Source organism: Lipotes vexillifer, unplaced genomic scaffold, assembly GCF_000442215.2.
Source record: "Lipotes vexillifer unplaced genomic scaffold, Lipotes_vexillifer_v1.1 scaffold308, whole genome shotgun sequence".
Lineage (NCBI taxonomy): Eukaryota > Metazoa > Chordata > Mammalia > Artiodactyla > Lipotidae > Lipotes > Lipotes vexillifer.
The window spans coordinates 1,571,415-1,598,685 of NW_006792985.1; the positions used below are offsets into that span (position 1 = coordinate 1,571,415).

The following is a 27,271-nucleotide window of genomic DNA, read 5'->3' on the forward strand; positions in this document are numbered from 1 at the left end:
TCCAGTAAGGGAGAGAAGTTGTGTACACAGAATACTATAACACGAGTGGGTGATTCCATGAGAGAGAAGAAAATGGCATGTAATCGGAGTTTGGTGAAGAGAGAGACTATTTCCAGGTTTCTTCTAGTCTTTCAAGGTTCCCTTTGGTCTTGATAGAGCTGGTGTGGTGGATTAGGTATTGGACTGGGAGTTAGAGGATATCAAATCTAGTGACAATTTAACTCCTTATAAAGTTGCCAACCCGGAATAAAATATTTTACCTAATTCTCTTTTAAAAAATGTTTTTAAAATGGAAAAATAATTTTGTGAGCCCTGTTGAGTTGTGTGATGGCTTATTTTCTTAGTGATCAAGAATTTATTGAATACCTGTTACTCACTGTGCTAGTGGTTGAGCATGTAAAGATGAGTTAAGCGCAGGCAGCTTAGTAGAGAACACAGCTTTTGAGTTATTCCATGACATGTTTAGAGAACCACGTTTGTAAAGGGAGTAGGGTTTTCTTCTAGTTTCTACACCCTCTCAAAGGCTTTACTAGTATTCAACTTTACTTTCTAAAACTCTACACAGTGTTTGAGCATGTTTTATTAAGTGAAATTTGCCACAGTAGAAAATCAGGTAGATTACTTCCTTTGGCCAAAATGCAATAAAAGTAGAAATTTAAAACAAAAGGATAGGGACTTCCCTGGTGGCGCAGAGGTTAAGAATCCGCCTGCCAGTGCAGAGAACACGGGTTCGAGCCCTGGTCCGGGAAGATCCCACATGTCGCGGAGCACCTGAGCCCGTGTGCCACAGCTACTGAGCCTGCACTCTAAAGCCTGTGAGCCACAACTACTGAGCCCACTCGCCTAGAGCCCGTGCTCCTCAACAAGAGAAGCCACCGCAATGAGGAGCCCGCGTGCAGCAGCAAAGACCCAACACAGCCAAAAATAAATAAATAAATAAATAAAACAAAAACGAAAAATAAAAGATAAACAAAATTTGATGTTTAAAAACCACTTGGAAATAACTCTTGAATTAAAGGGATACATATTATAAAACGTTTAATTACCAAGGAAGTAATTGTCTGGTCCTCAAGAGTCAGTAATTAACCATGAAGTCTCATTTGTTTAATTTCCAGAAGAAATCTCAATACAAGACTTCTTCCTCACACTTTCCATAGAAACATCTCCTGATCATTCCTGATGATTTCTGGATGTGCCTGAGTTAAAAGAATATTCATTGTCCTGCCGTTCCAGTGTTGCTGCTTCAGTCCATTTAACCCAACAATGAGAAATACTTTCTGTTAAGTTGACGTAGTTAAAATGGCCTAGGTTAATTATTGAGTGTCCATCCCATAGGCTGGAGGCCAGGAGAGCTTGGGTCAGGAGAATCAGGTACTGTGCAAAGTGCTTCACATACATTATCTCATTTATTCCTTGGAAGGCAGATGGTGGTGTTCCCATTTTACAGATGTGGCAACGGACACAGAACCTGCAAGTGATAGAACCAAGATTGGAATCCAGGGCCGACTTTGCTGCCCATCTTCTGTTGCCTAGGCTGTGCTCTTCTTACCAAAGGTTTCTTTTCACTAGAAAGAGAAGCACCTTACTTTTACCAAATGTGATAGAAACTGTTGAATACAATTGAACTTGAAGAACAAAACTAAACACTTTTTTAAAAAGCTCACTTTATCTCCTGTTTAATAAAATTAGGCTATGATTGTAACTTCTATGTGTTAATTCTTAGGCTAAAAAAATGAATAGTTTCCTTGATCTTTGTCATATTTTTCCTGAAAAACTACATGACCTTCTTTACGATGTTTGACTTTTGTACAAGATCATAAGTAGGGGCATTTTTGTAAAACCTATGCTGGGGTTTAAACAGTTTCTCCCAAAGCCTTTTGGAATTCATTGCTACACAAATCATTCTCCTTTCAAGTCTTTTATGTCCCTGTTGATTTTTCCTTCTTTAATTCTCAATTAGTCTCATTCTTCCTGATCCTTGTTTGACTTGGTATGATGCTAGTATTCTCCACTGTGACTTTCATCCAACTCATAAAATTGCTTATCCTTTATAAGATTTGCAGTTTCTTTTTAAAGTTTTTTTTTTGCATTGTGTTCGCATTATAATTATGTAGTGCTCTTAGAGTCAGAGAAACTGCTCACACTTGGCGATTTGGCAGGTGGGGGTGTGACGTGGGGGGATGGGGATGGATGTGATTGCTCTTCTCTCAGGCAGGGTTGAGCGCTTACTCATTTGGTAAGTGGTCAGTGGAGAACTGTTTCATATTAAGATTATGTTTGCTTCTCTCTGTGACTTTCTAAATATAGGTCTCTTAACATCAAGTAACTTCTGGTAATGAGTGCTCCAATAATGAATATCTTTGGAATTCATCTACTTTTTTGCATCCTTACTGCCAGTTACTTAGTGAATAATGAAGGCTTTCTTTCGCCTGGGTGACTGAAACTTCTTTCCTGGGCTTTCCTAGTTCATTCCGTTCTTTGCAGTTAGGTTGCTGTCTTTCTAAATTAATACTCTTCTTAAACTTAAATCTCTTCAGTAACTCTCCAGGGGCACTTACGATAAAGTCCAAGTTACTTAAAGACTTGTGGTTTACTAGGCCCCTCCCTACTTGTCAGTGTTCAGCTTTTGCTTCTTGACATGATCAGTTCTAGCTGAGTGATGAGTACTTTTACTTCTAGAACTTTGCTCTAACTCTGCTGGGAACAGTCTTCCTCTTCTCTTCAATTCCTCTTCCTACTTCCCTCCCCCATCCCCTTTACCTAGGTGGTGCTTATTCATCTTCAGGTGTCAAATGTCACTTTCTCTGGGAGTCTTTTCTAACCTTTCAAGACTGGGCTTTCTGCGTTTTCTCTGTTTTCCCAGACCATATTGTATTTACCTCTACTTTAGTTCTTAGCATATAGTATTTGCTCACCAGCATTGCCCTCTAGATGGTAAACTCTGTGAAAAGTTGAATGAATGAATAATTTCAGCTCTGCTCTGCACTAGCATTATGACCTTTGTTAAGCCTGTCAATCTTCCTGGGTCTCATTTTCTTGTCTGTAAAATGAAATAATTTGATTAGGTGACTTCAAAGAGTTCTTTCAGCTTAAAAAAATTCCGACTTCCAAAATTCTTTCTCATGTCCATTTAATCTGCAGTTTCTGCGTTCGAAACAAAGCTCATCTGATTTGCCTAATTAAACAATTAAAGAGTAAACAAGAAGCATTATACTTTCTCCTTGAATGAGTGCCAGTTCTTTTGTTGCTGTTCCTTTTTGCTGATGGCATGAGGCCATTTTTGAATATGAGCATATTGTTGCTCATGCACAAGGGCTTTTAAAATGTCAAGTATTAAAAAAAAAAAAATGTCAAGTATTTGTTGTTTGCCAGGTTTCCTTTTCTCAGCACAAATTGAAGCACAGTATGCATGCTTTTCTCCTGTGGTAGTTATTCTTACGAATCCCCTTCTACCCAACTGCATTTGCTGTTCCTGTGGGCTAAGAGAATGCAGTGGTTCTGGAAGGGCAGCAGTGCACCGCGGCGCTGCTTGTGAACTGAATTCCAGCCGGAGATGTAATTCCTATGATCTTGATATATGACATTTGAATTCCATTAACGTGCATGGGATTCTTCTTGACATCTTTCTGGAAGTTGCCAAAGCTGGGCACCAGCAATGTGAGATCAGTGTCTGGAAGTAGAGTGAAGCAAGCAGTCATCCAGGCTTTGCAGAAAGTGCCTTTGCTTCCTAAAGCCCAGATTACTTGCATTTCCTCCCTTTTCACGCATCAAAGAGTTATTTCCTTCAATGATATAATTATCTTAGCTGTGTTTTCTGTGGAAAACCAAAATTTTAGTAATGGATGAATAAGGGGACGTACTGTTTGTGATTATATTGAACTGTTAGCAACACCTAGGGAATGATTTTGTTTCTGGCACTAGGACAGAACAATTTGGAAAGGCTTCAGGTCTGACCTTTCTCTGTTGCCAGGTGTTATTTTGTTACTGTGCTATCGTGGGTAGCTGTGAGGGAGTGGAAATCATATTGGACTGGAAGGTAGAACACAACTGGGCAGGAATGTTTTCACTTCACTAGTTCTGGATCTGCAGGCAAGGTTATTTAACCTCCTTTGTCAGAACAAACCTCTGGTTTTTCATCAGTAAAATGGGGATACTAATACTCTAATAATTCACAAAAGGCTGAGGACTGAATAATCTCTGCACAAAGGTGTATAAATCACGGGTGGTTCAAGCAAATTTTAGAAATATTGATAACGGAAAACATTTCTATCTTCAAAAGTAAGAATTTTGTATTGGTTAATGCAGCCCAGACATAGAGTTGGCTTTCTTGTAATCTAATGAATTCCTCATTAGTGGCCAGCCTGAGTGTTCTCTCTAATATTGTGAGTCTATAATTCAGTGAGACTTTACTACTGAAAGGGGGCATTGAATCTAGTCTTCTGGGTAACTCTCATCCTGGGATAGTGTAGTGGGAGTTATCTATAGCTGTGCAACAGATTACCCTGAAAACTCAGTAGCTGGGAGCAGCCATCGTTTGTTACCTCAGAGTTTCTCTGGGTCAGGAGTCCAGGTGCAGCCTGAGTGTTCTGGGTGGGGTCTCTCCGGTGGCTACAGTGCAGGTGTCATCTGGGGCTGCAGTCCTTGTCGGGCTGCTGAGGTTGGATCTGCTCACCTGAGTGCTTGTGGGCAGGCGTCAGAAGATGTGTTTCCAAACTCGCTCCTGAGGTCTCTTCCTCGGGCTGCCTCACCTCATGGCAGTGGTTTCCCTGAGTGAGAGAAAACACCCACAACGGAAGCCAGTCTTTTATAATCTAATCTCAGATGTGGCAAGCCATCAGTTCTGTGTTCTCTTCCTTAGAGGCAGATCAGAAAGTCCCGCCCACACTCAGGGAAGGGGAAGACACGGTGGTGTGAATTCCAGGAGGCGCAGATCTCTGGGGGCTGTCTCAGAGGCCTCCTGCGCAGCTGGATTTCATGCAGCCTTTGTGTGGCAAAGCGGCGTGGGGTAGACTTGACTTCCCAAGTCCTGTTTTGTAATCCTGAGTTATATCTAGTTATTTCTTAATGTTCTCAAGGGGAAGTCATTTTTTGAATTTGTTGAAGCCCATCCTAAAGTCCCTTTAGCGGTTTTCTCTAATGGAGATGAATGTCTTTTTTTCAGCACCCTTGTCTGAACTCTAGAAGCGGTTGTATAGAACTTGAAGCCTGTTTCAGTAGGTTTTGAAGAGCTGTCAGATGGAATACGATGAAGTACCTTCAATGTATCTTTTGTTTTCTAAGACCGTAATTGTACCTTATGTTTTAAAAAATTTACAAGGTGCTTGATAGCATTATAACAGCACCACTTTCTGAGCCATTATTTAGGCTTCACAGAGACTCCAGGTACATGGCGTTATGGAGTAGATTGTAGATAATCACTCTTTGATCAAATACTGTTATGACTGTTCAGTCTTCTCAGGGAGATTTTGTAGGCATTTAAGAAAGCATCCTTTTTTATTCTGAGCAGTCTGCTGACTTATGTTTATCATGTTGCCTGTTAAAAGAGGACAAATTGACTTAGAATTAATTTTTATTAACCTGAAATAAGTGTGGGCTTCATTGTATTTCCCAGTTCTTTCTCAAAAACCAAAGCTCCCTTTTGCAGAAAAGTAGCTTGCCAGCGAAGAAAGAGCGTGGGACTGGGAGCCAGTATACCTGTAGTTAAGTCCTGGCTTTGTCCTTAAATCTGTGTTTGACCTTGGGACATTATCTCATCATATGGGGCTTCAGCGTTCCCATATGATGTTTTCTTCCAACTTTAAAATGGTATTCAATTTCTTTTCTCCTCCAGGACAGTCTTGGGGGTAACAGCAAGACAGCCATGGTAGCTACTGTGAGTCCGGCCGCTGACAACTATGACGAAACCCTTTCAACCCTGCGGTATGCAGATCGTGCCAAGAACATTGTGAACCACGCTGTGGTGAATGAGGATCCCAATGCACGGATTATCCGGGACCTCCGAGAAGAAGTAGAAAAACTCCGAGAGCAGCTAACCAAAGCAGAGGTATGAGGCACAGCCGAGCAGCATTATGGGTCTAGGGAAATCCAGTAAAGCTAGAACTTGAATTTTCTTCCCCCAGGGCCATAAGTGATGAGTAGAATTTTTGAATTTCCTATAGGAAGAGAAATTTGAGATGAGTAATAAAGGAAGACAGGTAAATTGTCATAGTTGAAATTTAGATAGTTTTTACAGGTGTTAAAGGATTGAATAGGAGAGAATAAGGGGAATTGAGAAAATGTTTCTTTCCACAGTATAGGCAGCCGACGAGAAAAGAGGTACAGTAGAATAGGGTAGAGAAAGAGATGCTTGAAACAAAAATAGATACAACTTAATAATAGTGCAGCAAATGGTGGCAAATGTGCATAGGCTAATTAGAAGAGGAATCAAACAGATTTTTGTTGTATCAGATGTTCACAGGTTGAAGTCCAAACAGGAATGGTAAGGAGGTCTTGCACACCATAATAAGCTAGTTTTTCCATGTTATGGGTTAATTATGTTCATAGGAAAAACTATAGCAGAAGTAGCCATCTGTTTAAAACTGCTCTGTTTCACTATCCTTTGTACATTCTATAGTGTATGATATTTATGTTCCATTACTGAATTTAAAACCTACACAATTCTAACCAAAAATCTTTTTTATTAATTTTTAAAGATATATTTTTAAAAATTTATTTCATTGAAGTGTAGTTGATTTACAGTGTTGTGTCAATTTCTGCTGTGCAGCACAGTGATTCAGTTATATACATATTCTTTTTTTTTTTTTTTTTTGCGGTACGCGGGCCTCTCACTGCCGAGGCGTCTCCCGCTGTGGAGCGCAGGCTCCGGACACACAGGCCCAGCGGCCATGGCTTACGGGCCCAGCCGCTCCGCGGCATGTGGGATCTTCCCGGACCGGGGCACCAACCCGCGTCCCCTGCGTCGGCAGGCGGACTCTCAACCACTGCGCCACCAGGGAAGCCCCTATATACATATTCTTTTCCATTATGGTTTATTACAGGATATCAAATATAGTTCCCTGTGCTATTCAGTAGGACCTTTTTGTTTATCCATTCTATACATAATAGTTTCAAATGCTTATCCTTTTATCAAAAGTGTCAGATTCAGGATCCCTACTTTAATTAGCATTTCTGTTCCCATTATTTCCAAGCACTGTGGGATTCTTTCTTGGGCCTGAGGCCACAGCCCTCTTCCTTCTCATGACCCGTTTTCTGGTAGTATAACAGTAAATTACATGGTCAAAACAATTATCTTGATTGTATTTTTGCCTGTTGAATCCTATCCTGTTTTTACAGGAATAATTTTACAGTTCATCAAGATTGTTTGAAAGTTTGTTTCTGTCTTCCTGGTATCAATAACACCGTCCAGTTTTTAACATGTGCAAATTTAGTCTGCATATACTTGAAGAAATACCCAAAGTCATCAATTAAGAGTAGAATGAGGCTTCCCTGGTGGCGCAGTGGTTGAGAATCCGCCTGCCGATGCAGGGGACACGGGTTCGTGCCCCGGTCCTGGAAGATCCCACATGCCGCGGAGCGGCTGGGCCCGTGAGCCATGGCCGCTGAACCTGCGCGTCCAGAGCCTGTGCTCCGCAACAGGAGAGGCCACAACAGTGAGAAGCCCGCGTACCACAAAAAAAAACACACACACAAAAAACCAAAAACAAAACAAAAAAAGAGTAGAATGAGTCACACATATGAGTCTAGACCTATTGAGATTTACAAAAAATAAGCCCTTGGTAGCTTGAACTTCTTATCTCCCTAAATGTAATTAGATCTCACAGTAACAGCAGGTTAGAGAAAAATGAAAAGGTTAAGTCTTCTTTCAAACCCACTGGATAACTAGGTGAGTCTGTGGGACCCACACAGTCTGGATGCTGCAGGTCAGTGGCAGTCCTTGTGTCTTAGGCAGGTCAGGGACCCCAGCGAGCTGTAGAGCTAAGAGGAGTCAGGTTGTTCCTCTTGTCCTCCTGGATTTAGCAAATTCTTTTTTCAGGGCATTGTACAGACATTTCATGAAATAAACATTTTGCTTGTAGGCAATGAAATCTCCAGAGCTGAAAGACCGGCTGGAAGAATCAGAGAAGCTAATCCAGGAAATGACTGTGACCTGGGAGGAGAAATTAAGGAAAACCGAGGAGATTGCCCAGGTTCGTGCTTCCTGCTTAAGGAGAGAGAAACATTGTGGCAGTTTGCGCAGTGCAACTCGGAGCATGTTTCTGATTTCTTTTTGATTTTTAGCTTTAGGATGGCAAATCTAGCAGATTAAGATTTAAATAAGATCTAAATCCAGGAGTCTGTACTTTACAAAGTTCGTTTGAAGGATAAAGACATAATTACAATTAATTGTTCATTATGTAAGAAATATATTTTTAGTGTCATAAAATTTTTTAAATGATATAACTAGCCATTGGCTCTGAACACCCAATTCTCTTAAGTGCTTTGCAAACGTAAGGAACTTACCCAACTTCAAAATTAGTAGTAGTAGATATTTAGGCTATGAGTTTCTTGCTTCCATATGACAACTCAGTAAAAGTAATATGAAATACCTAAATCTGAGGTGACTGTCTCTTATTTTTAGACCATTAAATATAAAGTGGTAAAATCTTCCAGTGGGTGCATTAGCATTTGGAGAAAATCCTAAAATGTCCAACTGTGTGCTTAGTAAAAGGTTTACTCTGTGACTTTCCTCTTAGATGCTTATTCAGCCTCTGTTTTAGAAATATATATGATAATGTGGAGGTCAGTACCACACTGAGCAGTCTTCTCATGATTGGTTAACTCTCTTGGTAGATTTAACTGAAATCTTTTATTCTTCCATTTCTGTTCATTGGCCTCAGTTTGTTCTTCCAAAGCTAAGAGAATAAGTGTCCCACTTGTATGTAGTAACTAATAATAACCAATACTTACTGGGTACACGTACATATTGGGTCCTATGCTAAGCACTTTTAAATATACAGCATTTTATTTAATCCTCCCAATAGCCCTGCAAGATAGGGTCTGTTATTACCCAGATATTGAAAGTCACCTCTACCTCTTCCCCTCCTTTTCTAAAATTAAAAATTTCTTGTGTTTTCAACTGTTCCTTGTATTAACAAAATAGAACTTGCTACTTCTTTTGTTACCCAGTAGATTCCATCTTTCAATGTGCTGTCCAGAATCGATCAGTACATCAGATGTTGTAGGACAGTACCATTATTATGTAGCATAAGGTGGATGTTAGATTTATATGAGTGCAGACTAGGATTTAAGTTGATTTTTACACATTTTTATTACAGTCCTTTTCAAAATAAATAAAAATATGAGTGTAATAAATCCACATGTACCCATTACCCAATTTCATTAAAGACCAACATAAGACCAGTCTTGTTTTATCTGTATCCCTGCACTGGGTTATTTTAAAGCATATCCCTCAAATTACAGAGAAGAGAATACACCAGTGTATAAACTTTACTTATCATTACATATTACACTTGCTGTTTTTCATAAATTAAATTCTTATTTAATAAGAATTAATTCTAATTATCATTCAATTTGGAACTAATTTATGTGAGCATTTTTGGGCTACTCTGAAAGTAAAACATTGACTTTGAAGTGCTGTTGTACTTGGGTTGCTTTGCTCTGATACAAAGCAGGGTAGGTCTAAGTGAGAGTGTAGTGCTGATGCAGCTTATCTGTAGCATCTTTCCTCACCTAACTGTCCTCTCCCTCCGTCATATGCCCCTTTTGAGGACAGCCTGATTTTATCCAACACCTCATTTAACACCTTATCTTTCCAAGCCCCCAGGCCTCAGTGCTGCTGAGCTTTCTTTTCCTCTCTCACTGGTCTATTGGTCATTGACCTCTTTGCAGTACAGACTGGCATTTCCTAAAATGTATTTCTGGCAGTATAGCCACAGACTGTTAATAAGTCTTAACAGACTGTTAATAGCCACAGACTGTTAATAAGGGAAAAAAATGGTTCATGATCAGATAACTTTGAGGAAACCTAGGTGAACTCAGCCAAATGGATTTCTTTTTTGAAGAGCTTTTTGGGAGTCTGTTCTAAGTCAGCCAGACTCTCAAAGTCCTCTGGGTTCTGTGGCATCTTCCTCTAGTATGCCCACCCCCAGTGAATCCTGCCAGTGAATCCCTGCCAGTGAATCCTGTGGAAGCTGTCTGTACCCTTTTGACGCTTAAATCATGAGTACTTTATTTACTATTGAGTTTTTTGTGTGTACTTTTATTACCTAATGAGTTTGTAAGGTTCTCAAGAAAAAAGGCTGTATCTCTTAGTTTTTGAAACTATGTGCTCAGTAGTATTTTTGAGTAAACAGCCAGAACTCAAGTTGACTAATTTCTCAGCCCAGTGGCATATCTTTGATACCAAATTCTCTTATTTTCATCTTTTATGTTCTCAATAAAGAAATGTACACTTACGTGAGATAGATCAAGGGTTAGCAAACTAAGCCCTTGGGCAAAAACCCGGCCTGCCACTTCTTTTCATAAATAGTTTTATTGGAATGTGCCATGCTCATATGTTTTTGTATTTTTTATGGCTTCACAGTTGAATAGCTGTGACAGAGACCATAGGACCCAGATGACTAAAATATTTACTGTTTGACATTTTATAGAAAATGTTAACTAATCTCTGATATCAGAAGCAATATTTAGTAAATGTAACTATATTTTATTATACAATACTTGTTTATTCTTTGAACTGATTGTTGCAAACTTTTGCCGTTTTTTAATGATTAAAAACTTCTGAATTTTTGGTGGCAGATGTAGCAACGAATTGACAGTTTTTCAACGCTGTGCCCTTTGGTTTAAACAAAACTTTTGTGGTATTTCTACCATTATAAAATCTCAAACGACAGGAAAACACTTAAGGAAGTAGGATAAAACAGTAGTTTACTCTAACTGCTAACTTAGACAATTATTCATTTATATTCCTTTCTCTGGCATAGATTTGCTCAGTGACCTTGGGCAAACCTATATTCAGTGACATTCATTCCATATTCAATTATCAATATTGAGCAAAAGTCAGAGAGTTATTATTGGAGAGTGTGGGAATGGTTGGAAGTAAGTCAGTCTGGCCATTCATTATAGGGCTTTGAATGTCAAACTGAAATTCTTAGATTTCAGCAGTAGGAGCTAGAAAGATTTTGATTTATCTGTTAAAACATTTACTATATGCTATGTACTATATAAGTATATCCTGGCTGTTTTATATACATTATCTCATTTAAATCCTGTCTTTTCCCTTACTCTGAGTGGCTTTACCTTTGTTAAGTCGTATAGTCTTTTTCAGGCTTGCTTTTGCCTCTGTATGAATTAAAATTTTGCCACTAGATGACAGTAACCAAACTTCTTCTAAATCTTTTAATTATTTCCATAGTGAAAATTACTAGAGTCCTAATAAGAATATAAGTAAAAGAAACTATTGTATTACAAAAGTAGTATTTACTTATAGAAAATACAGAAAGATTATTATGAAGAAAATTTAATTGAACGGATCCAGTCATCCAAAGAAAACTACTGTTAATATCTCTGGTTTCTTCCACGTTTTCCCAGTGCACAGATTAATATGCTAGTTATACCCTACATTTTAAATTTAATATTAGTTCATGAACATCTACCCACTTCATTCGTAGTTTACAAAAAAAGACATTTTTATAGAGAAATGTTTCTTCTCATTATTGGAATAATTCTTTAATTACACCAGTATCCCTTTGTAAAAGACCCTTCCCTCAGTAAGGGACCATACAAGATATATTAGAATTGCTTTCTTCATTTTAGGAACATGGTTCTTTATCAAGGATAATCATTGCTTAGAATTGAGTGCTGAAAACTAATGGCTAGTGCTAAACCACTCAACACTTCCGAAAGAACCCAGTAATGTTTGTTAGAGAAGAGACTCAATTCAAAGGCCCAGGACCAAAATATCCCCTTCAGTATGTTTGTAATAGTATCATTCTAGGGGTGATTGACTGGGTTGCAGTGGCCATATAAATTAGGATGTGTGCCTAGAAATAGCAAAATTCGAAGGCTGCAATTTAACTATACTGCAGACTTACTGTGTGGCCCTAGTTAAATGACTTAGTTTGTGTTGTCTTTCCTCAGAATCAGAGGTTCTTGATGACTCATCACTATTCTCTATTTATACATAGTTAAAGACACCCTGCTCTGCCCCTATTCATATTCCTCAGTTATAGAGCATCGGTTGGAGGATTCATGTGTATCTCCCTAGGTGCACGCATGTGTATGTTGCATGTACTCACAGATAGGTAGGCACGAAAAGGAAAGGTTCATGTTCTTATGAAAATAGGGCTTTACTGAATATGCAGATTTTATTTTGACAAATTCACGACACCGACGATTTGAGTGCTCTTGTGTGTTATGCACTGTGCTAGGTGCTAGGAATACACAGTGGAGAGATAGCGTCCCTGCCCTCACAGAGAAACGGTCGAGTAAAAAGTTACCAAGTTTGAGAACAGGTGTGCTCCAGATAGGAGGAATAGGTGTAAAACTCTTAAGCTAGAGAGAGCGTTCTTGAGACTTTGAGGGCCCTGGAAGATGTTCCACTAACTTCGTACAGGCTTTGAGAGTAGGGGTGACAAGATGTGATGATGGTGAGTAAATGGGCCAGATTGAAGGGCCTTGTGGGCTTGGTTGAGGGAGTTTGGCCTTTATCCCTGCTGGAGACCCACTGAGGATATCAAGCAGCAGAGTGTATTAAATACTTGGCTTTTCAGAAAGATCACAGTTGAGTAAAACACACTTATATTTGCTCATATATACAGAATTAAATGTGAAAGGTGAATTCAGGATGTTAGATATTTTCAAGAATGAAAAATGAGACCTTAGTATATTTGGTTGCTGTTTGTAACGGCTTCATTTTATTTATTTATTTAAAAAATTTATCTATTTATGGCTGTGTTGGGTCTTTCTTTCTGTGCGAGGGCTTTCTCTAGTTGCGGCGAGCAGGGGCCACTCTTCATCACGGTGCGCGGGCCTCTCACTATCGCGGCCTCTCTTGTTGCAGAGCACAGGCTCCAGACGCACAGGCTCAGTAGTTGTGGCTCACGGGCCCAGTTGCTCCACAGCATGTGAGATCTTCCCAGACCAGGGCTCGAACCCGTGTCCCCTGCATTAGCAGGCAGATCCTCAACGACTGCGCCACCAGGGAAGCCCCCATGGCTTTGTTTTTGAAATTAAAAAATTTTACCTAACAAAGCAACATTATAGTTTAGAAAGAGAACAAATGCAGTAACCTATATAATACCATGTCCTAAGTAACATATTTGAGTTATAAAGTTATTTAATAATTACTATAATATATGACTTTTTATATCTTGCTGCCTCAATAGCTGTGGAATTAATTCTTCTCTAATGCCTTTACAGGAGCGGCAGAAACAGCTTGAGAGTCTTGGAATATCTCTTCAGTCTTCTGGAATTAAAGTTGGGGATGATAAATGTTTCCTCGTTAATCTCAACGCTGATCCTGCTCTGAATGAACTTCTGGTTTACTACTTAAAGGTGAAGTAGCAGGCTTTTCTAATATTTCCTACCAAAGAGTAGAGCAGTATTTCGCAGTACTTTTTTTTTATACTTGGAGAACCATACATATTCAAGAATATGAGTTAGCAAATTGTTTTTATTTGATCAAGCTGGAGTATAGAAAAATCTTGAGTTTCTGAGATCAGTTTCCCTTTGTAGTCTTTGAGTGATGTCATTCAACCTAGTAAATATAAAAGATGATATTCTGATATTATTTCCAACAAGTTAAGTAGTTTAACTTCTATCATTTAATGTGATTAAACTGGGGAGTTAAGTAGATAACTTTAAAGCTTAAACAGTGACTTTTAAACTAAACGGTTTCATCGGTAGACTAAAGCTTTTGTGATTTCTGTGAAGCACAGCTTTTGGTAAGTGGTTTCTTAGCTTACAGTGGAAATGTTTAAAGAAAGGTATTAGGACCACTTGATTTGAAATTTGTGTTTCCAGTAACTCTTAGGAAAATTAAAAATTTTGGATTATCAACTTATAAAAAAGGAGAGTAAGTCACTTAGAGGCTGAGAGGGTCAGAGTATGGAGCAGAAAAAACCAGATATACATTGAAATCTATATACATTGTATATATGTATATACTCATATACATTGAAACCTATAGGTTGTGGGATGTATCAGGAAGACAAGAGACAACTTTAGGATGAGCATGATATCAGACACTATATAAATTATAAGGAGTTTGCCAGAATTACCTTTGCCAACCCTAGAGCATAAATGAGTTATATAATGGACTATATGACTCTGACGTATGGTTAATGAATATTTAGGAGGAAGATTTTTCCCCTCATAGTATAGGAACTATCTATGTGGGTTTAACTAAGTTAGTGACTAGGACAGTAAAGACATGAGCTGGTACAGTTGGAAGCAGCTTTAAAATTAGAGAATTGTGTCGTTTCACTTCTAAAGAGACTGAAGAATTCACGACACGTTGGCTGGTTTCCCAGTTTTTATCAGAGGTATCTGGGGTAATTGCTTTGTGATATTTTGATAAGGCCCTGTTATTCATAAGTATCTTATACCATGTTTTATTACACTGTGAGTTAAATTGTGTGTTTGTTGCATACAATCGTGTGCACACTCAGGTGCTGTGTGTAGTGGGAGCAGTGCTGGGGTAGGAGGGAGATGCCCTCAGTTTCTAGTCCAGCACCACTGCTTGGCAGATGTTTGCTCTCAAGTCCTTTGCCCCCCACAGTCTACAGATTCTTCCTCTATAAATGGAAGTTTTCTCTGTCCGGCTACCTCACAGGGTTCCTGGAGGATTAAATGGGCTTTAAGATATAGAAGCACTTTATAAACAGAAACAATATCCACATATAAATTATTCCACATACCATTTTCTCATTTGATACTCTGGTACCTTATTATATTATCCTTGTCCTTTGAAAAAAATGACATATTAGCACATCTCTTGCTGTGCTTCTAACAATGCTGGCAGCTTTTTGTGTTAGAATTTCAGCTGTAGATGTTCATATGCTTTAGGAGAGATGCAGTATTAGAAGAGGAGTTAAATATTCTGCCCTTTTAGTTTTCAGAACTGTGAGTTCTTTTTCTTTCTGATGTGATGAAGTTCAAATTGGAGCACACAAACACACACACCCAACAAGAAAAAAAGCCTGATTCATATCTGTTCCTTAACTAAAAAAGTACACAAAGAAAACTATTTAAAGACTTTTGGAGAGCAGTTAAAATATTTCTGGTCATCTTGTATGGAGGTGTTGGGATTCTGTTTCAGACTGTGTGGTCAACCCTGTTTTGGCAGAGTTGGAGGCAGTGTTGGTTCTTCACTGCCCAAGCTAAACCCATGACAAAAGTTATATTCATGACAAAGCATATTCAAAAGGATGATCTCAGTCCAAGAACAGTTTTTGCTTCAGTAAAGTGATACCATGATGTGGGTTGGAGGAATTTAGAGACCGAGCATTTTTTTATTTCTTTGCTTTCAAATTTTCAAGTTGGTTTACATGCTGGACAGATGACCTCATGTCAGTGGGTGACTTTGAGCACCCCATGTATAAAATGAGGCCCCTGGATTAAATTACCTCTAGCATTCTTTCTAGTTCCAGGTTTTGAATGGTTCTCTTCTAGAATAGAATCCTCCATTTATTTGTTCTGTCTGGAACTGGCAGAGTATGGTGGCCAAACCATAGGTAGAATGTAATTCACAAGGTAATTTTGCATCTAATTTGCATAGCCAGGCAGCTCTTGCTTTGCATGGTTCCAACATACACAAATTACAGTTAATGTGAGTTAGTAAATAATGTTGACATTGCGGGCATTCACGAGCTTCTAGATGTGCAGCCAGAGGAAGTTAGTGAAGGTGAACTTACCGATGTGAATAATGAAAGTGGTTGTGATGAGAAGACTGCAGGTGTCTCAAAGGGAGGGACATCAGAAAGCACTTCACATGAGAGGAGCTCTTGGAGATACTCTGCAACATTGAAAGCACAAAGGATAAAATGGTAGAAGCTTAGAAAGGAGTATGACAGTTCGCCAAGGTGTGGAAAATATGCTCACTCCATGCTGTAAGATATATGTTGAGAAGAAGGCAAGCACTGTTCTAACTACTCCCGGTACATACGCTTTTAACAAAGAAAAAACTGCTTTAAATTTCAGTATTTCTAATGTTCTAAATGACAGTGTACTAAATAAATACTAGTTTAACTGGTTTTTCATTTTCCTATACATTGTAACAGTAAGAGATTTCTTCATGTTTTTACGGACAGTTTTAAATGTCACAGAATTATTGCAGTTTTCCCCAATGATTATTAAGATCTCCTTGCTAAATTATTTTTATAGTCCTGCGCTCTTGCGCAAAGCGAGGCCTGCCTGCAGTTCTGAGGTTGACTTGGAGATTTATTTATATTTTTTAAACTTTGTTATTTTTAAAATTGTTGTACAAGTTTTAAAGGTTACAGTCCATTTAGAGTTATTACAGAATGTTGGCTATATTTCCCGTGTTGTAGATAGGCTACATTTTTGTAGCCTATCTTACACCCAATAGTTTATACCTCCCCACCGTATCACCTCTCCCCACTGGTAACCACTAGTGTGTTCTCTATATCTGTGAGTCTGCTTCTTTTTCATTATATGCATTAGTTGGTTATATTTTTTAGATTCTACATGTAAGTGATACCATATAGTGTTTGTCTTCGTCTGGCTTATTTTCACTTAGCATAATGCCCTCCGAGTCTATCCGTGTTGCTGCAAATGGCAAAATTTTATTCTTTTTTTCTTTTTATGGCTGAGTAGTATTCCATTCCATTCCACGTCTTCTTTATCTATTCATCTGTTGATGGACACTTAGGTTGCTTCCGTATCTTGGCAATTGTAAATAATGCTGCTATGAACATTGGGGTGCGTGTATCTTTTTGAATTAGTGTTTTTGTCTTTTTGGGGTATGTACCCAGGAGTGGAGTTGCTGGGTAGTTCTGTTTTTAGTGTTTTTGAGAGACTTGTAGATTTTTACCAGCATAAGCCAAGCTTCTAGAGGGAAGAGCTGCTCCCCTCACCTTAAAAATGTTATGCTAGTAATACACTTTTTTTCCTAAAAAGTCTGATAAGAACATATTAGAAAAAGAAAGGGGCATTAGTGCCCAAATTTCAACAGCCAGAGAAGACCACAGTTAATATTTAATATTTTTATCTGTATCTTCTGGATCTATTCCTGTGTGTGTGTGTGTATATTTATAGTGATATGTATTTTTTAATTACAGAAATAGGATTACAGTATGATTGATTCCAGTCACACCTTTGAATTATCCACCGAATCGTTCAGGAAAGCTATTTTGCTTGTGCAGTTCTGGATCTACTCTTTTCACGAGTCAGCTACTAATGGCTGGGGAAGCAAGGGTGATTCTGAAGGACTTGGGGCAAATTATCACACACACACTTGATCAGGATTTGTACCAGTGATGCAGCAGCGTCAAAGCACACGTACGTAGGGAACAGTCCTAGGGGGAGCGTAGCTCCCGTTGGCAGTAAGCTGCCTGCTATCATTCAGTCAGTGGAGGGAGGCTATCAGCAGAATGGCAGGGCCACAGCCATTCTGCGTTGATAGAGCTGTGGGCCAGGCTTCAAGGGGCCCAGGACGAATAAGACAGCGGTGTGGCCGTGAGACATGCCTGGTTGGAGGCAGTTTGACTCACCTGGAGTAATACTTGAATTTGTAAAAGACAGAAAGGTACCTTTCCTTCCTTCCTCACCTCCATTCCCGAAAGGCTGTCTTCAGAGTCCTGGTTCTGTCAAGCCAGGGCGATTTCGTTTATTAAGGGCTGTTGGTTATTTACGTATGTAAAGAGCAACGAATACTTCTGTGCTTATTGCTCCTGGTACTTGCTGCAATCTTGGAAGGCAGTGGTCGGAGCTGGATCTACACTCAGACTCCAATCTGGGGGGTAGTTCAGAGCTTTCCTCCACCTCCAACCCCAAGGACAAAAAGGATTCTAAAGTCACAGTAAGGACTCCAGCTAGAATTTCTCATGGAGAGAGGAAAGGGATTATAATAGAAATGGCCTAAGCCAAGTGCTTTGGGGATCTTTTCTTCTTTTTTATGTGATCTTGGGCTCTTTTTCTCTTCAGACTCTTTTTTTTTTTTTCCTTTTCGAACTCCTCTGCGCCTTGTAGTTGGTGTTAGAGAGGGAAGAAGTGGGGAATGGAGACCGACATGGAACACATTCGTTAGGCCTGCTACTGAATGTCGCTGAAGCATTACTTGTAGTTTACACTTGATCAAGCCCCGTTCTCCAGCTTAGGGAAGTATGGGACTGGCCAAGAAGCCTCAGCCAAGATCAAGGAGTAGACATTTGCCTGGAATGCCCTCTCTGTATATTGTATATACTCCTTGAGGACTGAACGGGATGCCATGGCACAGTTCTGATCCCAGCTCTTTGTTTCCTTGGAAACACTGCTGCAGCATACTTGAGAGAAGACACCCCCAGAAAAGGGAAAATGAAAATAATAGAAGGGAAGAGGCCTTTTTATGAGGTTGAGATCCCAGAAGAGATGGGAAGAATTGGAACCCAGAGTATGATTAGAAGGGATATTGGCAAAGAAGAGGAGAAAATTGTCTTCCTGAGTCTGAAGGGAACTGATTGTTCATTTATTTTTCTTTTATGTTTATTTAATGGCTAAATGTACCAGGCCTGTGTTACATGCTTGGAATACAGTGGTGGGGTGGTGCAGGTCAGGCTGTTCTCTGCTCTCTTGGAGTTTCCATGCTAGCCATGGAGATGGACAGGAAACCCACGGACAGTCAGTCTGTAAGGAATTCAGGCACGAGAGTAACAGGGTGGCTACTTCTGATTGTTGGTTCAGGATTCACCTCTCTGAGGATGTGTACTTAAAAGCTAAGGTGGAAATGATAAGAAACTACCAATATCAAGATCAGGGGAGGAACACCTCAGACAGAGGAAGCAGTCAGTGTGCTCAGAGAACAGATGCAAGGCCCGAGTGGGTGGGTCACACTCCAGGAGAGGCAGAGTGCTGGGAGCTGGGATAAGAGAGGTAGGCAGGGGCCAGATCACAGAGGGTTTGTAAGCCTGGGTAAGAATTTGAACTTCTTAGAAGTTCAGAGGGAAGCCACTAGAGGATTCTCAATAGGGGATCACGTGATCAGCTGTTGTGGTGGGAGCGAGTGGGGTGGATAGAAGTGGAGAAATAGGAGGAGGCTCTTATATTCACCCAGGCAAGAGAATAGGATGTGATAGTAGACGTGGGAAGTGAGCTGATTCTTGATATATTTCAGAGGGAGAGTCTTTGACGATTTCCTGATTGACACGGGGCTGGAGGTAGACTGCTAAGACAGAGAGAAGACTCCAGGATAGCATCTGAGCTTTTCTAGTTGACCACCTGGGTGTTGGTGGTGCCATTAGTATTGGGGAAGGGAATAGACTCAATGGGGTGGTGGGAAGGTGGAAGCAAAAGTTCTGCTTTGGCCCTTTCACTTTGAAATGTCTTTAGACATCCAAGTTGTGCCAGTAGGCAAGAAATGATGGTGATTATGACTAGGGCAGTGATAGTGGAGGTGGGAGAATGATGGAACTAAAGTCTGTAGTTCCTGGTTGGTGATTTAATTGTGTGTGTGTGTGTGTGTGTGTGTGTGTGTGTATGGTATTTAAAGCATATTGGACTGGATGAGATCATCATGGTCAACGGTCAGCAACCTGCTTCCATGGGTTAAATCTCACCCCCTGCCTGTTTTCATATGGCCCAGGAGCCAAGAATGGCTTTTGCATTTTTTAAATGGTTGGAGAAAAATCAAAAGAATAATAATATTTTGGACTCTTGAAAATTATATGAAGTTCAGATTTCAGTGTTCATAAGTAAAGTTTTATTGGAAAGTAGCCACACTTGTACATTTGTATATTGTCTGGCTGCTTTCACACTACAAGGGCAGAATTGAGTAATTGTGTATGACTCAAAAAGCCTAAAATATTTCATATCTGACCCCTGATCTAGGTGTGTAGAAGGAGAAGGTGGCCTAGGGACACATCCCAGTCAGTATCAACATTTAAGGGCAGTCAAATGTTGAAGCACATAAGAGGGAGTTCGATTTTTATGTCTGTTTTCTCGGGTACCTGCCAAAAAGTGACACTGGTGATTAGGGCTTAGAGAATTGAGTAGTTGGGGGTTTAGGGTAAGAAGAATGCATCTACCATATCTTTTATGAGATCTAGGGAGACCATGTAATTCATAAAATAATTCAGACTCCTTGCATTTGAATAGCTCTTTATCTTTGTAGACTCATCTTGACTGAGACCAGGTAGGTGATGTACAACTTAAGTGACTGTAGTTTTCAGACCATGCTCTGAGAGTAGTATAGAATATTTGGAATCAAGATTGCAGTAGAAAATAACGAATGTAATATAGACATTAATGTAAAACTGTAGTTGTAGGTTTAAAAGTTATAACTCAACTCAGTGCATTATTCCTTATAAGGAAATAGAACTTGTAGAATGAATTCTATAGAAATCCAGAAATTCCCTCTGTCATTCCATTTGCTTTAAAAATCTTTTAGCTAAGGTAACGGATCAATATATGAGAGCTGAGAGTAGATGATTTCAGTTTGTGTACATGTAAGAATGCACTATTAATCAGTGAATTTGATTGTTTTGTAGGAACATACACTGATAGGTTCAGCAAATTCCCAAGATATCCAACTATGTGGAATGGGAATTCTTCCTGAACATTGTATCATAGACATCACATCAGAAGGCCAGGTTATGCTGACTCCTCAGAAGAACACCAGGTAATGTACTTTAATTAGTGTTAATGTCACAATAATTTTATTTATTTATTTTTTTTTGCGGTACGCGGGCCTCTCACTGTTGCGGCCTCTCCCGTTGCGGAGCACAGGCTCCGGACGCACAGGCTCAGCGGCCATGGCTCACGGGCTTAGCCGCTCCACGGCATGTGGGATCTTCCCGGACCGGGGCAAGAACCCGCGTCCCCTGCATCGGCAGGCGGACTCTCAACCACTGTGCCACCAGGGAAGCCCTCACAATAATTTTTAAGAGGAAGAAAGTACACTAATTGAGGATGGTATAAGGACGTTTGGCCTTTGTGTGCTTTTATGTTCACTTAAAGAAGATATTCAGTTAGTTACCAAGTCCTTAATATTTAACTTTTTAATATGGCTTAAACCCATCCTTCCTCTCCAGACGTACTGCCGTAGCCTTATTTAAATAAGGTCCCCATCAGATCTTTTTTTTTTCTTTTTCTTTTTTTTGCGGTACATGGGCCTCTCACTGTTGCAGCCTCTCCCGTTGCGGAGCACAGGCTCCGGACGCACAGGCTCAGCGGCCATGGCTCCCGGGCTTAGCCGCTCCACGGCATGTGGGATCTTCCCGGACCGGGGCAAGAACCCGCGTCCCCTGCATCGGCAGGCGGACTCTCAACCACTGTGCCACCAGGGAAGCCCTCACAATAATTTTTAAGAGGAAGAAAGTACACTAATTGAGGATGGTATAAGGACGTTTGGCCTTTGTGTGCTTTTATGTTCACTTAAAGAAGATATTCAGTTAGTTACCAAGTCCTTAATATTTAACTTTTTAATATGGCTTAAACCCATCCTTCCTCTCCAGACGTACTGCCGTAGCCTTATTTAAATAAGGTCCCCATCAGATCTTTTTTTTTTCTTTTTCTTTTTTTTGCGGTACATGGGCCTCTCACTGTTGCAGCCTCTCCCGTTGCGGAGCACAGGCTCTGGATGCGCAGGCTCAGCGGCTCACGGGCCCAGCCGCTCCGCGGCACGTGGGATCTTCCCGGACCAGGGCACGAACCTGTGTCCCCTGCATTGGCAGGCGGACTCTCAACCGCTGTGCCACCAGGGAAGCCCCCCATCAAATCTTGATTGGAACGCCTGCCAGCACCCTAATCTTCCTGGTCCACTCACCATACAACCAGATGACTTTCTTCTATTCTTGATGCAAAAATCCCTTACATCCCTCCTGCTTATCTCCTATTCTTCTGCATCTGCCATTCCTCTGGCCAGCTAAGTAACTCCTGTTTGACCTTCAAGGTTAAGTTCTGTCACTGTCTACTTTGGTCTAAAATAAGGGCCCCCCAGTACATTTTCCTAGTGTACTTTATGCTTCCTGTTATGTTAATACTTCACACTGTGTTCTTGTGGGCTGTTAGCCTTTATTATCACATTGGACTGTGAGCTCTTTGAGGACAAGGACCTTTCTTTTTTGGTTCTCTATCCTTAGCACATAATACCAGACTAATAAATAAGTGCTCAATAAGTAATGAATAGGCATAACATTATACAAATTGAGTATTTGTCAGTTTGTTTCCTTTCGCTTTGAAACTGTTATTGCCCTGTTGTGTAACTGTCTATATAACTGTTATAGGTGATGGTTAACTGACATATTGATCTTCCGAATGTTGATTCATCATTATATCAAAAAAATCATTAATACCATCACTAATTTCATCCATAAAGTCTGTAAACATTTGGAAGCTGTCAAGCTCATGGTAAAGGATACAAGTGAGAAAGGAAAAAAATAGAGCGTAAGCTGGCCCAGCACTCCCAGCTCTGGTGTACTATTCTCCTATTAAATAATCTCACAGATACCAACCCCAGGGAAGGTTACTCTGAGGCTATGATGAAATAAGATGAAGCAGGCCACATAATAATTTTGTTTCAGCAGAGACAAAAACCACGGTCACTATGCCACACCCAAAATACCAAACACCTTCTCTCGGCCAAGTGAGTGGCTGTTTCTTCACCAGTTACAACTTTATCCTCTGTGGATAAGATTTTTGACAAACCCGATCATAGAATTACTCCTGCTCTCTGGCAGCATCCGGTATATACAGAACTCCCACCTCCTTAGACCCTCTCCCAGGATGAGCAGCAGCTGAAGCCCAGTCCTACAAGAGTACCCCCGGGCCCCCTCACTGAGATGCCCCCATGCTTCCTGTGGTGTCTCCTCCCTCTGCGTGAGTAATAAACCCAACTGGTTCAACTACGGGAATATTCCTGGTGGTCTTTGGTTGGAAGACATTGACACAAATTTCCCAAAACTCTAATTTTCACTTGAAAACTTGACATTTACAATTGGCAGCCAATACTGTCAGCTGTTTTTGTCAAAGTGACAGGCTGGCTTTGTTCATTTTCAAGAAAATGTCTGCCAGAAAACCACTTTGAGCGTGTCTTCTGCTCAAGACAGTTCTCATACTTTGGTATGCATTAGCACAGTGCTTTGTGTGTACTTCTCATTTTGTCACCTGGGATGTTTAAGAAGTTGTGTACTACTCAAGGGTCAAAATTTACTGAAAGTAGTACTTTATTATTTTTAAAAATTTTTATTTTTTAAAAACATTTTATTGGCGTATAGTTGAGTTTTACTGCTTCATCAAGGACCTTTTCAAGTGAAACATTTTTAGAAATTGTGGGTGCATGGCAGTGACTGATCCAGTGACGACTTATAAATGTTTGGTGCCACTGCTTTCATTTGTCCTAAAACACCAGCAGTTTTACTCTTTGCCAATGCAAACGTCAACACGGTGAAAAAGGGCAGGTTAGTGTTATTATAAAAATAAATTTGATCTTCGGGACCCCGTACAGACCACATGTTGAGAACTGTTATTATAGTCGTGCTTTTTATTTATTAACTGCTGGAGCTTTAAAAAATAAGCCTATGTATGTGTTTGCCTTTAATTAAACTCCTCAGTGTATTTAAGGAATCCGTGTCATAAAGGCTAAAATCTGCTAATTTTAGTAGGTCCCCTCTTGTCATAACTGTATTTTTTGAGCTCATGCTTTGAATAATCAGACTGTAGGAGCATAGAGACCAATTACTTTCAGTGCTTAAAAACCCACATGGTAAGTGAAATCTAGATGGAGAGTTAGGTTTTGTGTGTATGCATATACATTAAAAATAACTGGCGGTACAAAGCCAGGTGAGTGCCTTAGGAACGTAAAGAAACGAAGGTTGTATTGGTTGGAGTGACAGAGGAAGTAGAAACCAAACTGGGCTTTGTGAGAAATCAAACTGAGTGAGACTCAGGGTGATAGAGAACGGGAACCCTATTCCAGGTTATAGGACTGGGGTAAGCCTCGCTTTGGAGGAAGAGTCAGTCATGTTTAGTGGACAGAACATAACACCCCTACACACACCCTTTTTTTTTTTTTTTTTTGCTGGAGTTGAGAATTCACTAGAAGTGGGAAAGAAGGAGATAAAGAGGGTTTCCTTTTGCAGGGCCTTTAATGTCAAGTTAAAGAACTTGACCTTTATCCTAAACCTAAGCAGCTTAGTCATTCAGTGGAGAGAGGCATGATGACACTGGTATTCCAGGAATATCAATCTTATATGCATAATTTTCTATTTATTTCCTGCCCCTCTAAAATTTTTCCTTAATATTCTTCTACCCATCATTTCTTCTGTTGAACTCTATTGTCAAGATAAGCAGTCAAGTGGTCTTACAAATCTTCTATCTATTGATAGGATATGCACATTTTTCTGTGCTATAGGAAGTTACAGAATAGTTTAACATAGGCCTCATTTCTTATTACTGATACTATAGATATTTCTGAGTTTAGTTGGTTGATTGGCTCTTTTTATCCACGTAGATTGGACATACTTTTTTTAGTTGTAGTGTACACTGCTACCATCTTTTTATTACTGGCTGCAGTGGTTCCATATTTACTCCTTAATATGCTGTATAACAAAGTTAGAGCTTTGAAAGATAGAGGATAATAATCTATGATACTTGGTACCATAAGCATTTAAAATAAATCAGCAAAGAAAGAAATACAAGTAATAAAATTCACCAAGGGCAGATTTTATTTTGGGGAATTGATTCTTTTGTTTTTCCTATATTGTATTGGAAAAATTAAAGGGGAGAACATGATAATCATTGTTTATATGTTTGACCTCTTCTCCTCACAGAACATTTGTAAATGGCTCCTCTGTATCCAGTCCTATTCAGCTACACCATGGAGACAGGATATTATGGGGCAACAACCACTTCTTCAGGTATGACATTCATGGCTCTTAAATAGGTAGATTTTTGATGATTATACTCCGAAATAGAAAAGTATATATTAAAAAGTAAACTTAATGCTATAAGTATTCTACGTTGTTTTGTGCACATAAGTATGTATTCACTATACATATGCATTTATTCACTATACATACACTTGTTCACTATACGATTTGAGCCCAAGTGACACATGAACAAGTACACTCGGGAGAAATACTGTGTTTACTTACATCGTTTTTCCTTTTTATTTCCCAGTGGAAGATGATTGCTTTGCCATCTGGTATAAGAATTCATTAATTATTTTCTGACATGCTTGTCTTTTTGTTTCTTTTTTTTATTGGAAAAGTAGTGGTTTAAGTTTCCTTATCCATAAAATAAGGTTAATATTTCATTTAGGAATGCTCTCAGCTGCATGTAACGGCAAACTTGACTATAATGGCTTAAACAGTTAGTTCATTTCTCTGACAAAGCAGGAACTCCCAAGGAGGATGGTTATTGGCATTGGCTAAGCCTCTCAAAAGAGTCATGGCAGAAGTCGTGTCATTGTCTTGGCTTTTCCCTGTGGTCTAAAGATGGCCACGCCACTCCAGACATCAAGGCAGCATTCAGGCACATGCGAAGAAAACGAAGTTGAAGGGTGGCAGGACTAGCCCTGACTGTGCTGATGAGAAGAAGCAGGAGTCTTCCCAGAGTCCCTAGCAACCTTCCACTTACGTCTCATTCGCTAGAATTTGCCTCTCGGCTGCAAAGGAGGCTGAGAATGAAAGTGTCTGACCTGGGACTGCATATCGTTTCCCATACAAAATTGGTGTTGTGTTGGTGAGGATGGACTGGCTAGATAGAGAACAAAGTTAAAATCCTGGTCTGTTCCTCTACCTGTCCCTGGCCCTGTGTTTCGTACATCAAGCTGACTAGATCCTTTGCTTGTGGGCCAGGTGCTGTTTTGATTGTTGAGAAAAGAAGGGTACAAAGTGTGTGGAAAATCTTTTTCATTTTTTTCCTTAAACTTAATCAAGTGTGGATTGCTTGGCTTAGTGTTCAAAGCCCTCATAGTTTGGGTTAAGTTGATCTTTCCACCATTATCTCGCGCAACTTTTGCTCTGCACATTTTGTGGATCTCTGTGTAATTTTTAATTTTTCCAGAGGCTATGAGAGTTTCCATTTTTCCTCATGCTGTTCCTCTGTCCTAACACCCTGCTTTCTCCCCAGCCTGTAAGGCTGGGCTCAGATGACTTCCTATTCTGTCATCCCTTCTTCTTTCAGTCCAGCGAGAGGTGGTCCTCAGCTTTTCTCTGACACCTGGCTTGTCACATGGCTTTGTGTCACACTCTCTGTTGTCATTATTTGCGCATGTGCCTGTGTTTTATTTCTACTACTAGAATATAAACTTCTGAGTACAGTAATTGCCTTATGTGCACATAGTATCCCCTTGGCATCTAGCAAGTGCCAATATTTAATTAATGCAATGAATAAATGCATATCTTGCTTTAAAAGATAATATTATTTTTCTCCCCAAGACTTAATTTGCCTAAAAAGAAAAAGAAAGCAGGTGGAGAAGATGAGGAACAAGACATGTCCATGAAGAATGACACCAGTTCTGAGCAGCTGGATGTGGATGGAGACTCGTCCAGTGAGGTGTCCAGTGAAATCAACTTCAATTATGAGTACGCGCAGATGGAGGTAACCATGAAGGCTCTGGGCAGTAACGGTGAGCAGATCTGTTGTGCTTTGTAGAATCTTTCAGAGTTGCTAGACTGTTAGAGTTGTTTACAGTGGACACTTTTTAAACGTTAGCAACAAAGGAAATCTTCCTGTTGTTCTCTGGTACTCAATTCTTTTGTGACTTTGGCCTTAATTTATTATGCTTATAAAAACTTGTTTTTTCTTTCTGCCTTGATATACAAATCACTGCAAACTTTGTTCTCATTGACAGAATTTCTCAGGTTTGAGACTTGACTGCCATTGGCTTATTATTGTAGTGGATTTCTGGAGCGTTAACTCTGTCTTAGGTTATGTGTAGAACATACAAATAGACCTGCTTTTTTTATATGGAAGATGGTTTGGCATGTATCTGACAGAATAGATAAATAATATGATCAGTAATTGGGAGTAAGGAAAGTTAACTGTCTCTAAGAATCTTACGTTATTAATTAGGATGACGAACAACATAATAATAGAGAACATTTAAAGTATA

At 39.7% G+C, this 27,271-nt stretch overlaps 1 protein-coding gene across 1 annotated transcript in view; it reads left to right on the forward strand.

The window, feature by feature from the left end:
- KIF13B (kinesin family member 13B) overlaps window positions 1–27,271 on the forward strand; it is a 188,542-nt gene that overhangs the window by 83,857 nt on the left and 77,414 nt on the right. The window contains exons 11-16 of the mRNA XM_007466182.1: window positions 5,831–6,043; window positions 8,076–8,186; window positions 13,420–13,554; window positions 20,703–20,833; window positions 24,984–25,070; window positions 26,595–26,785. Of these exons, the coding sequence (XP_007466244.1) occupies window positions 5,831–6,043; window positions 8,076–8,186; window positions 13,420–13,554; window positions 20,703–20,833; window positions 24,984–25,070; window positions 26,595–26,785 (868 nt within the window). The remainder of the gene's footprint in view (window positions 1–5,830; window positions 6,044–8,075; window positions 8,187–13,419; window positions 13,555–20,702; window positions 20,834–24,983; window positions 25,071–26,594; window positions 26,786–27,271) is intronic.